We start from the raw sequence: 13,289 nt of genomic DNA on the forward strand, positions 1-13,289 counted from the left end.
CTGCAGAGACAATGGGTGGAGCATGACATGTAGCTGAACGTAATCTGGGCGTAATGCGTGGAGCTAACCGGCCTAACCTAACATTGCTGGACTATGTCAAGCTCCACCCATGACGTCCAGAGAAGGGGAGCTGGACGTCATTTGGCTCTGCGGTGAGCACCACTTTCAAAAATTCAATTTTGTATCGTATAGGCGCCATCTACCGGATCTTTTGTGGTTTGACAAAAATGAACTGGGTGGAAAACAGTGAATTCAGGAAATTTGGATCACTTTTGAGATTAATTGCAAAAAGTTGGCCAGTTTACCTGATTTTTTTTTTTTTTTTGCTCAGTAGGGGGGTTTCATAATCAGTAGGCTACAGTTTTCATTATCTGTGTGTGCTAAATACATTTTGTGTATTGCGTTCTTCAGGCAGGGTTAGAAGATTTAGGGTTGCAGAGAAGAAGTTATACATTATTCTCAACATCCCTATTATCCGGTGGAATTCAAATTACAAGGCATTATTTGTATGATCTATACTTCTACTTGTCAAATGTAGCAGTGCTGTGTTGGCTTCAAACAAAACAATACAAAGGCAACACAACTGCCATTTAAATACGAGAAAAAAATGTGTTTAAATGTTCAGGGTATCTCATCTCAAAACAAAGTCAAGTGAAGAAAATCGCGGAAATACAATTTAAATTATTTGCTATGCGGCAGTATTTCCCAATTCCCATTCATATATTCTCGAGTGTAGTGAACTTGGGAAGAATCACTATCAGTGCCGTCCAATTGCTGTCTTGCACAAGATAACCGCCATTATTTATCGACCAATCAGCTATTTGCTTACTGAGTAGTAAAGAATCTTTCTATAAGGAAAACAGCCACTCCGTGTTTTGATTAACAATTGCAGTAAATTGCTATTTAATCTAAATTAATTTATAAAAGTATGTTTGTGTAAGTCTACTATAAATGTATAAATAGTGTACACATTGTACATGCTTTGCCAAAAAGCATTTATCTGTGAGTAGTATTTTTGACGCCCTCTTGCGGATGTTGGTTGGGAGTGGAAACGCTAGTTTCCAAATAAAGCCTCTATGACCGAGACAGGCGTTCATTAACAGAGGTCCTATTTTTGTGTGTGTTTGGGGGCTCTATTTGTATTGTGTTATCTGCAATTTTTCACATAGTGTTACAATTGCAGCGTAACATATATTAAACAACAATGAGTGACGCCGAGAAGGATTTCGTGAAGCGGGTATGTATTGTTTTTTACCGTTTTCTCTTTTTTGCACGCGCCATGTTTCTTCTAGAAATGGCCTCCATATTGTATGTTAGCCAGCCAGACAGGCTTCATTCATTTTTTTATTTTATTTTAAAGCTGATTATGTACAAATGCAATGACTCGATACCTTTACTCCTTAACATTTCTAAAAAAAAAACTCTGTAAAATGACGTAGCTAGCTACACGTAACATGGATTTGTACCGAAATCCATGTAACGTTATCCAGTTAACGTTAGCCAACTTCAGTGCTAGCAGACAGACAACGTGCTTTCATACTAGAAATGCATTTATCTGCTTTTCAGTGTTCGCTTTTCACTAGTAAGCCAAATGTTTTACAGTCCTTACTAAGTGTTGTTTTCTCATTGCATGTTTAATTAAACAGATATAACTTGAATGATTAATATTTTTATGCTAATACATGAGAGAAGGTCATCCTGAGCCTTTTAAGCAAAAAAAAAAAAAGCAAATTACTTTAAACATCACGTGCATTTTTATTTTATAGTTGGCTTGAAATGTATATTGTAAATGTTCTTGTATTATTACAAGAAATGCAAATATTTACATTTGTTTTTGCATGAATAAGGCTCAGGATGCATCTGAAAGAATCTAATTGTTTGTCATAATGGAAATTTAAAGCTCACTTTACATTTCTGTTGGTTCATCTATAATGTTTTTTCCACACTAATAAATCAATAGGATTCTTGGTTGTAATGTCCAGTGTTTACACATTCTTCATCCTTTTCTTTTTTGTTAAGGTTAAGGTTGGAAGAAGAGAAATCTGGACGAAGTCAAATGTCAAGTTGTTAATGCGAATAATTTGAAGCTGAATTTTCAGTGCATGCTAATATTGCGGAGCAAAAGAAGTTCCCATATAGCATTTATGGGCAGTGAGAGAAATGGGGGAAGAGGAATGAAGTCAGAAATGAAATTGAAACTGAAGAAAGAAGAAAAGATGTGTAATGAAGTTAAGATCAGAAGTTATCTGGGATAAGATCGCAGCGCTAAGTAACTCTTAGTATGTTTGTCCCATGCGTGCATGCATAAATATTATGTTCATTTTGTATTGCAGTAATAACTATTGTCCTGTAGCATGAGAGATTTACAACTAGTTATTTTCACACATAATTTGATGCATTACATTTCAAACTCTTATAATGCACATTCTTATATTGTAAGTGTATTAAAGTAAATTGCTTTTACACTAGTTCATATGCCTGCGGTGAAAAGGCCATCATCGCTGCATATTATCCTAGTCTAGATTGGTCTCAAACTCATTTATATATATATATATATATACACAATTATTAGTTTAACATTCTTAGTATGACCATGTTCTCTGGCTCTTAACGTGATTTGGATGTGGTTGGTTTAGGAGTCCCGTTCAGCCTCTAGGAGCGCAAGTCCTAGAGGGTCTGCTAAGTCGGCCAGTCACTCACCGGATCGCTCACCTGCTCAGTCAAAAGAGGGGTCCCACCACACTCGCTCCAAGTCTCGTTCTCGCTCCAGGTCCAAGACTCGGTGAGTATTTCTTGTCTTTTGAGGTATGCTGTTTTCTATTGGTAGGTCAAACGACCTGCATGGGAGAGCAAACTTTATTTGAATCCATCATAAAAGGAAGCAGTGCTGTACAATAAAAAAAAAGCATTAAAATAAGTAACACATACTTTACATTACTAACCCTTTTTTATGTTATCATAATTATGGCATTTTTCCTTTTCATTCATGTAAACTTTACATGAATGAAAAGGAAAAATGCTATAATTATAATAACATAAAAAAGGGTTAGTAATGTATATAAAAATTATGGAATTAATTATTAGCCCTCTGCTGCGCTTCAGTCACTTTTGACAAAACATTTTCTATTACTTACCATTCTGTAGTAAAAAATAAATAAAATGTATGACACTTGGTGCATAATGTGGCACTTGCTATGTGAACGCCAAGATAATTGTGGACATGATTTGATTCAATCCACCCCAATTAATTGTAGTTACGATAATTATGATCCTTTTTTCCCCACAATTTAATAAATATTACTTGGTATTATGGATGTGCACAAGTACTTGAATATGAAAATGTTTTTTCTTATTGCGGCATTTTGAGCGGTACCTGAGGTCTGATTGGTTAGCGTTAGATGGCATGCCATCCAGACTGGTGATATAGTAAATTTGATGCCTGGAATCACTTGATAAAGTAGATGAAAATAGTTAAGTGCAATAAATGGCAGATTGGCTCTGCACATGCATGCGTCATAATGAGAACACTATATATAATTTTGTGAATTATTTGTGCTAATTATTTATATTAGGGCTGGGCGGTATGATGATGTATCGCGATGTCGTTTCTAGATGATAATCGTCGATATATATTTTAAAAAACGACACAGCCCTATAGTTATACATATATATTCACATGAATGAAATATTTTTTATAGGCTGATTAGGAATAGAAAATCTATTCTTCTTGATAGAATTCTTTAAGCGCAAGACGAAAGAACACTTTTGCATGCGCAATGTTTTCTGAGCTGCGCACTCAAACAACGAGCCGTGTCTCACATAGTGCACAGACAAATACACACAGAATTATATCTCATAATTATCCTTAGTTAATTTATAAAATCAAATAAACATCAGAAGAATTGTTGTTTCAACCACAGAAAGACGTCACACACCAAGTTTTTCAAGTTCAAATATCCCCGTAAATTATAATATCCCCTATTTTGTCTTCGGTTGAGAAAGAAAAATACTCCCTAATAGGGATGTTGCGGTGACGGATTTTTTCCACCGGTTAATCGACGTGTAAAAAAAACGGTAATTCCGGTGTCACCGGGGTTGCGTATCGGGGATTTCGGGTGGCCGAAAATGCGGACGTGCACACGTCTCAATTTACTTTCACTTAAATTAGCGGCAATTCAGTAGCATTTGTTTGAATTAATCATGGGTTAATTTATTTTATTCTTAATAAAAATACACAAAACAATAAGACACTCGCTTGTATTACACACATCTTTATTGCAAAATGAATAATAACTTAACACACCATGTTAAAAACTAAACAAAAGCACTTATGAAACACCTTTAAAGTGCATTTATTAACATAACGAACCACTGCACACATCGTGCAAGTATTAAAACAAGAAATTATATAAAAAAAAATCACTATTCGTTAAATAAAGTGCCTGCCTTTTTCAGCAAAAAAAACAAACACCGCACAACCATCAAATATGAACCGAACGAACATCAAAAACTTCGTTAAATAAGGTAGCCTACCCGAATAATCACTGGACACTTAAGTGCAAAAAAAAAAACTAATATAAAAAATAAACTCACGTGAAGCTGTTAAAAAAAAAAGAGGTAGGCCTATCAAAAATTATAAATAGGCTAAATGAGAAACAATAAACGAAAAACCTTCATTTTAAATTGCAACAGGGAACAAAACGTGATCACACTGCTTGTTGCATACATTCTTACATATTCCTGGCCAGAAAAGCCAACATATTTACCATTTCTGGTTTCAAAAGAGATCTTGTTGGGGTGATTATGTTTCCCATCGTGCTGAACACTCTCTCGGATGCGCAGCTTGTTGCACAAACACAAAGATATTTTTTGGCTACTTTTGCCAAAACGGGGAGCCTATTTTGATTTTCTTTCCACCACACCAGAGGATCTGTCTCAGCATTAATGGAGGACTCGGGCTCCTGAACATAAGTTGTGATTTCTGTGAGCACCCTTTCTGGAACAGTCAGTGTTGATGCAGCGCCTGTTTTTCTTTTTAATAAACTTGCTAGTGTTTTCCTCTTGTGCGGCGGCTCCTCGGCGCTTTCATCCTTATTTTCCCCTTCCTGTTCTGTCACGGGTTGCGCTGACTGTTCTCTCCTACCCAAAAGGATCGCTTCTTCCTCAATTATCCTCCTAGTCTCATCAACATTTGGATCGTAGTTACCCCGGTAGCGCGGGTCCAGGAAAGTCGCCTTGCGCATAAGCTCCTTGCTTTCTTCAGTCAGCGCTTCATATTTCTCATCTAAAATAGCTATGATGCCGGCTTTTAGGCTGGCTGTCAGTTGTCCATCCTCATTTGATGGGGCCAAAGTGTCCTCTTTAATGAGATGCAGCATAGGCAGAAGCGATGACACGGTAACATAGTTCTCGCCGGACAGGATGTCGGTGAACTCGCTTACTGGTATCAACGCTTTATTTACCGATTGCAAAACATCCTCGTCTTGCCATGTGATGCTCACATTTGCTTTACGGTCATCTGCAAGTACTCGATTGATGGCCGGCCTCTGCTCTAGCATCCTATCAATCATTTTCTGCTTATATCCCCAGCGAGTTGCACAGTCCTTATGGGAGAAAATAAAAACATTTGTTATAGCCAGTCGTTATAACCAGTCGTTTAAAAATGCAATATTACAAATCACTATTAAAACATATAAAAATATTAATAGGCTAATTAAAAACATAGTTTATTATAATTATTTATTATCATTGTTTTAATGTTTTTTTTTTGTTAACAGATGCTTTTGTCACAAACTATTTGAGGCTATAAACTTACCGTCACCAGCGAGTGTTCAGGAAGGCCAAGCTCGGCTTGGGCTTTTTGCAGTTCCCTTCTCCAGCTGTGGGAGAACATGCCGTTTATTGCACGACACACAGCTAGAGCACGGTCTGTGCGGGCTTTCTCTGTCTTGTCGATTGTGTTGGACACAGCTAGGTTTAGGTTGTGCCCAAAGCAGCTTAACCAGGGCCAGCCTAAATTACGAACAGCTGCTTTTACATTAGCTCCACTGTCCTTTGTGATACAAGATATTTTATTCTCGTCTAATCCCCAATCACTAAGGGCCTCCTGCAAAGCGTCGGCCAAGTTAGCTGCAGTGTGATCCTCTGGCAAAAAACTAGTTTGTAGGCATTTTGATTGTAGTCCCCATTCAGTATCAATAAAATGGACAGTCAGAGACATATAAGGGGTCATCTTTGTGCTCGACCACATGTCCGTGGTGAGTGATAAATGCTCAACAGTTGAAATAACGTTTTGCAACTCACTCCGGACACGGTTGTAGGCACGTGGGACAGCTGTTTTGGTGAAATAGTAACGCCCTGGCAGTTCATATTGGCTGTCGAGTGTGGTTATGAGGTCTCTGAAAGATTGCTTTTCAACAGTATTAAAAGACACCATTCCTTTGCATATGTATTTCGTCACTGCGTCAGTGCACGTGTTCCACCTCGCACTGTCCCTTTTATATTTTGTGCATCGCGCAAATGCACCACTTATCGAAGGCTGTGTTTGTGTGTCAGGCTTTTGTGGTCGATTTTTTGCCGCTGGACCCGTCTTGGCCGCTTCATTTTTGTGGTGTGCTTGAAGATGTGCGTGTAAATTCGAAGTGTTACCTCCGGATGCTGCCACTTTCATCAGGCAAAGTTTACAGGTTGCCTCGTTAACGTTCTCAGGTTCCCTGTTGGCATTTGGTTTGAATCCAAAATATTTCCAAATAGGTGCTTTTGCATTTCTCTTTGAAACCAGATCTTCCGCCATCCTTTGCCAGTTAGCTCGCCTCACTCTCCTCAAATGATAAATGAAATCGGACACCTGCTGCTTTACTGCGGCGCTCGTTACGCTTACGCTAAATTACGAAGGCACGCGTAGTCACTAACTGAATTAAGTGCTTTATTACTATAGGCTAAAACTTCAACACGATGGGGACGGTGCCGGTGGTCACGTGCTATGACCGGTAGGTGGGTTAAACACCGTGTATCACCGGTAACACCGACTATCGCAACAAGCCTACTCACTAACACCATTAATGATGATCAAAAAACGAAGGAAAAAGAAAATAACGCCCTGAAGTTTTGTAACTTTAACTAGCTTAATATGTTATATGCCGTTTTTCGGTGCTGACTGCTCTAACGGCAACATGAGTCTGTGTAGCCGCGACCTTGAGATACGTTCTAATCATTGAGATCCTAATTTTAGACCAATAACAAATATAGTATAGTTTAAAAACAGCGCTACATATTATTCGGAAATTAAACTGATCATCATTAAATCAGGCGATAGGTTATGCTTATCTACCGCCAAAAAAGAAAGAAAGAAACATCGGACCTTATGAAAAACAAATAGGCAAGACACCTTGCTATAACATCAACATGCATTCATCATTACAATCATCAAATTTTCTTCTGTTCAGTTGTATTTAACATTTCTCCTCACGAAACGAAATCCATTTCAAACACAATGCGATGAGAACAGTGTGGAAATTATTAGCAACACTAACATTACAGCAAATCTAATGTTTTATGCTCGTTTAAGCTCAAACTAACCAAAGTAAAACCTTTAACGTTTCAATCATTCAATTAAACGAATTAAATCGCAGGCTATCATTAGATAAAGTGCAGCACAACTCAACATGACTTTTTAACGGTGTATGTCGGTCGCGTTGTCTCCAACGGGGCGGGGCTTGGGTAGACTATACAATCGGATATCGCAATATTTTTTAAGGCGATTATCGATCAAATATTTTTTACATATTGCCCAGCCCTAATTTATATAGCGCTTTTCTCTGCACTCAAAGCGCTTTACATAGAAGGGAGAGATCTCCTCAACCACCACCAATGTGCTTAGTGTCCCTGTCCACCATACTGGGGCGTTAGGACCCACGCAGACCACAGGGTGAGCGAAAAATTGACACAAATGCCCATCCATGCTTGGTACCATACAATTCCATCAAAATATTATTGAAAAACAAATATATACACATTGATTTTACTGACAAAAGTGTTACATTTGAGGTGTACGGCCAATTTTGTCTGGAAGGATTACGAGTGTGACAGGACTTATCAGTTAAGGAGTTTAAGACAGGACTTATCAGTTGGTAACTTGATGGACTGCATGTCTGTTGCTGATTTTCACTTCACTCCATCCTTACGCAGGTCTCGTTCCCATCGGAGCTCTCGCAGACATTACAGCCGTTCCCGTTCACGCTCCCATTCTCGCCGGAGACGTTCACGCAGCCGTTCATGCAGCAGCGAATACCAACGCCACCGCAGTAGTCACAGTCACTCTCCCATGTCCAACCGTAGACGGCATGTTGGTGACCGGGTGAGACAAAGAGTCAGTTCCATACGTGCCATTTTTTTTAAAACAAATTTTGCATGTTTTTTGTACTGCTGTCTTCTAATCTCTTAATGTTTTTTTTTACATTTAGGCAAACCCAGACCCAAACTGCTGCCTGGGAGTGTTTGGGCTGAGCCTGTACACTACAGAGAGAGACCTGAGGGAGGTCTTCTCCAAGTATGGCCCTCTGAGTGATGTCTCCATCGTGTATGACCAACAGTCTCGGCGCTCCAGGGGGTTTGCTTTCGTCTACTTTGAGAACAGAGAAGATTCAAAAGAGGTGAATTGTCCAGTTACATGGATTTACTTCAAGTGAAATGCTGTTTTGTTTATACAAGAAATTCCACCTGTACTGAAATTACAAATTGACAATTTTATGCAGGTTTTTCCAAATTCTTTGATTCAGAATGTTAAGTTATTTGTAATTTCCTGTGTATTGATTCTAGTATGCTGCATATTTGACAATACTGTGGTTTGTCAGTAGTGAAGTTGCATTATGCAGTTTATTTTATTGAAGTACAGTACAGAATGTACTGTTTCCTCCAGCTATTTTATGGCCAGCTATAAAGACACCTGGGATTAATGGCCATAAGCAGAAGGAATATTGAATGCTCAGTATGGGTTATTCTGGTCTGTTTTGGTTCTAGGCTAAAGAGCGTGCAAATGGTATGGAACTAGACGGCCGCAGAATTCGAGTCGACTACTCTATTACAAAGAGGCCTCACACACCTACTCCTGGAATATATATGGGCAGACCAACATAGTGAGTCTGACTACAGTTCTGTGATTCTGATTTCTTACTGTCCGTTTAATCTCACTCTTGTTGTTGACCAGGGGTGCAAAACTCCGCTCCTGGAGTTGAAGCTAAACTCTGCAGGACTGTGGCCCTCCGGGAACTGAGTTTTGCACCCCTGTTCTAGATGATAAACACTGATCGTTGTGAATATCGATTGATCTCTCTCTCATGGTAAAAATATTTAAGCAATGTTGAGCTCAAATTATTTTTTTCCTCATGTGCAGTGGCGGAGGCCCGAGTGTAAGTCGTCGCCGTGACTCCTATGATCGAGGCTACGAGCGTGGATATGATCGTTATGATGACCGGGACTACTACAACAACAACAACAACAACAGGTCATACAGGTGATCCCCTACATTTCAGTGATCTGTGATGTGTTTGTAAGGACCAATGTTCATGGTACAACACTGAGATTTCCTCTCTGCTGGCCCAGTAGCTCTGATTTGTGCTTACCGGGCTGATATTGTCACTTGTTCCACTACAATATATATATATATATATATAATATACAAAAAATTCTCATTCAAATGGTTCAGTATGCTACCGTTTTAAAGGTGCCCTAGAATGTGAAATTGAATTTAACTTGCCATAGTTAAATAACAATAGTTTAGTACATGGACATGACATACAGTGAGTTTCAAACGCCATTGTTTTCTCCTTCTTGTTTAAATCTCGTTTTTGAAAAACACCCCTGAAAAACGGGCGAATCTCCACATAACACCTACTGTGACGTAACCGATGGGATCATTAATATGTACGCCTCCAAAATTTGCATAAGCCAAGCCCTTTCAGAGATACGGTGCTACACAGAACTGCGCTGCGCAGGTGAAGCACACACGCACGAACGAACGAACGAACGCACATACACACACACACGTGACTGTTAAGTTCGTACTGAAAATAATGAATAAACTTACCACTCCGAAACGTCCATTTGCACGTCGGACCTGTTTGCTGTGACTCTCTGAGCTCTTGTAATGAGCCCGCAGTGAAAGAGCCAATCAGAGCAGAACTCCTCATTACTATTCATGACCCTTCCAATTAAAGGGCATATTGCAGGTTAGAGTACCCAGTGCGCCAATGTATAGAACAATAATGTAGGAACTAGATTTAAATATAAACATATACTTATAAAACGCTATTTAGGCTTCTGGAGTCGTTTTTGTGAGAGAATTTTACTTCCGCATTTGAAAACCGCCAAACCGGAACTGACGTAGCATGGGGTAGCGCGGTCAAAGTAAACAATAGGAAAGCAATGGATCGCAATGACAGTTCGGACGCTGAGGAAATTGTTGCCTAAATGTTTACTCGCATGACAGACCTCAGCCATATAATTATGAGCCTTATATGAAGCCAAGAGACTCTAGACAGGTCAGGATTAGACAGAACAACGGTCAGAGGAGACGCATTGAGCTGTGGTCTGAGGAGAACAGGGCAGGAGTCGGGTCTCGGTGAGAGAACAGTGTTAGCTTATAGCTAGATGTATTCACGTTAGCCGACGATATGTATAACACTATGCTCAGATCACAATATTGTAATTATGTGTCAGGCAATAGCAAAGCTAGTATTTAGACCCTTACCTGCATGTGTGTGTCAGCCATTAGGAGACAGTTTCCAGAGAAAGAGGGACATTATAAAGGTTTTGAATGGCCCCACTTGGTGATAATGAATAAAAAAATAATCACAATCACAACTTTCTTACTGTATAAAATTTTTATATGTAGAAACAGCCAACACAAACATTAAAATTCGGAGTACAGATTGAAAATGAACATTATATTATATTATAATAATAATAAGTGTCGGCTGCAGACTTGCAAGACATTACAAGTTTATGGAGGATACGTTAATGAATTAAATTAAGACAAGGCACATTTTGTAAAACAAATGTACAATCTGTGATCTCTGACGGATCCGTGACCGTCATGTTTCCCACCGGTGGCCGACCCACATGCTGACGGCGGACCGTGCGACCCGATGAAGGAGCCGGGACAGTGTGCACATATCGCCGTCATCATATAACGTAACGTTAACTCATCATATCGCCGGGATTATAATCATGCAGTCTATAGTGAACGCTACACACTACCGCGTTTTTCAAAGCAGACGCAGAAGCGAAGTCCCATCTCTTACCCTGCACAAAACGCACACAAACACGGAAGAAAGCACCATCCTTTTTCTTGTTCGGAAACCTGTGGACTCGATGTTCTGACAGGCCATAATTCACAGTCATTTATCACGATAATTATTAATTGAAATACAATAACCACCGAAAACACACTGAATCACGACCGCTTCAACATAATACCAGCCTACTCTGCACTGAGCGAACGCAGAGCCGGCAAACGACTCCCCATTCTGACGTAATATGACGCGGTGGTGAAAAAAAAGCGCTTTTTCAACACGGTCAAGGAAACTGTCACGTTTTCTACTAAATTTGTGCCCTTATGTCTGGCAAAACAATTTTTAATCATGCATTTACTCTTCATATGGTATTTTCATACAAGGTTATATATTAATTCTGAAAAAAAAAAAACCTGCAATATGCCCTTTAAGGTAAAAACAGACCATTTCATTCTAGGGCCAATTTATAGGGTTGGAAATTGACCTGTAAAACCTTTTCTGGACATTTTAAATGGCTTTTTAAGCCACATACCCTCTATGTAGATATCAGGGACAAAATTAAAATATTATTTCAACACATTCTAGGGCACCTTTAATGTTTGTTTTTAGCTGTAAATGCTGGTGTTTTCATTAAATCCCAGCTTTCTGTTCACAGGAGAAGATCCCCTTCTCCCTACTACAGCCGAGGAGGACCATACAGGTCACGATCACGCTCTCGTTCCTACTCTCCTCGTAAGTACTGCACAAAGCCAACCACAATAAACTTGAATGAACGTCCTTTGTATTGTCTACCTGACTTTCTGGTTTGAGAGTGTTTAATCTCAAAGCAGTGTTAAGTGCTCTAGTGATTTGTGATGCATGTGAAAGCAAACAAATCCTTTATTTGTTTTTACAGGTCATTATTGAAGTGAAGTTCAACTCTTTTCACCCTCCCTGAAGATTATGATGACACTGACATTGTTGATGACGTAGATGTTTATTTCTGGTGGCATGAGTTTGGATGTACTTTAAACTCAATCCCTTCGATTTCTTGCCTAAAGGTTTCATGTGTCTTTGACCGGTCTGGACGTTTCAGTAGTTGGATGAATATTTTTGCAGTGATGTTTTTTTTTTTTTTCTGGTCTGATGCAGAATTTATGTTTATTTTATAATATGATAGTGTCCGCCTCACACCTCCTTGTTTTTATGCATTTTAAGCTTAGCGGTGGTCTTGCAATAAAATGCTTTATACCTCCCAACTGGTGTGAGTTTATGCTTGAATCACTCAAAACATGAAATATGTATTTTAAACCTAAAGGATTTAATTTAAATTCTTGAGAAAAGCTACAAATCATTGTCTTGGAGTTCAGAATCAGAAAAGGGAGGTGATCTCATTGTGGAGTCATGGACTGCATTTTTATGTAATGCATACAAATATTCTGGAGGCATTTGCCTTAAACTGTTGAGAAATTAATAGTTTTTTTTTAATAGGAAGGCTAGAACACCAGTGCCTGAAAGAGCTCTGTTCCAATTTAAGTCTAGTTACCTCAGAGAATATATTCTTAATAATAGTATCAACTGAAATACTTCTCCAGCATGTGTAACATTTTTAGTTTGGAGTTGTCATGGATTTAGCCTTAATTTGGACACGGTGTGGGTGTCTGCATTAGCTGACCAATCTGGGATTCCCTTCCTTTACCGTACCTGGTTGTTGGAGGGATTTGAATTGTCTTTCTGAAGATCTGGAATCAGTGTCACTAACATACACACACAGTATGTTAGTGACACTGATTCCAGATATTTGAAGCACAACAAACTCAGTAACTGTTGCAATTTGGTTATAGATTATGCTACAGTATTAGTAAAGATAAACCTGCTCTAACACACTTGCTGTATATGGCACTGCTGCATTTGGACACATTTATATTGTTGCAGGGGCTGATTTGGAGATCTGATAAGTGCTGTATGAAACACTGATGTATAGACATACAGAAATCAGCACAAATATACAGGGCTAAC

General features: G+C 38.9%; 1 protein-coding gene across 11 annotated transcripts; it reads left to right on the forward strand.

The window, feature by feature from the left end:
- The first annotated feature begins 827 nt into the window (after nt 1-827).
- On the forward strand, nt 828-12,528 carry tra2b (transformer 2 beta homolog). Of its 11 annotated transcripts, none has more exons than XM_079618462.1 (9): nt 828-1,105; nt 1,184-1,237; nt 2,637-2,782; nt 8,188-8,368; nt 8,463-8,651; nt 9,019-9,134; nt 9,392-9,502; nt 11,947-12,023; nt 12,187-12,527. In XM_079618462.1, the coding sequence occupies exons 2-9, from the start codon at nt 1,205-1,207 to the stop codon at nt 12,195-12,197; spliced, it is 864 nt and encodes a 287-aa protein (XP_079474588.1). In that variant the 5' UTR covers nt 828-1,105; nt 1,184-1,204; the 3' UTR covers nt 12,198-12,527. The 11 variants fall into 11 exon arrangements, with proteins under 11 accessions (XP_079474588.1, XP_079474592.1, XP_079474585.1 ...); XM_079618466.1 differs by having other exon boundaries at nt 831-1,105; nt 8,188-8,356; nt 12,187-12,528; XM_079618459.1 differs by having other exon boundaries at nt 831-1,105; nt 9,392-9,511.
- Nucleotides 12,529-13,289: the final 761 nt, after the last annotated feature.

The sequence above is a fragment of the Phoxinus phoxinus genome (genome assembly GCF_949152265.1).
Source record: "Phoxinus phoxinus genome assembly, chromosome: 7".
Classification (NCBI taxonomy): Eukaryota; Metazoa; Chordata; class Actinopteri; order Cypriniformes; family Leuciscidae; genus Phoxinus; species Phoxinus phoxinus.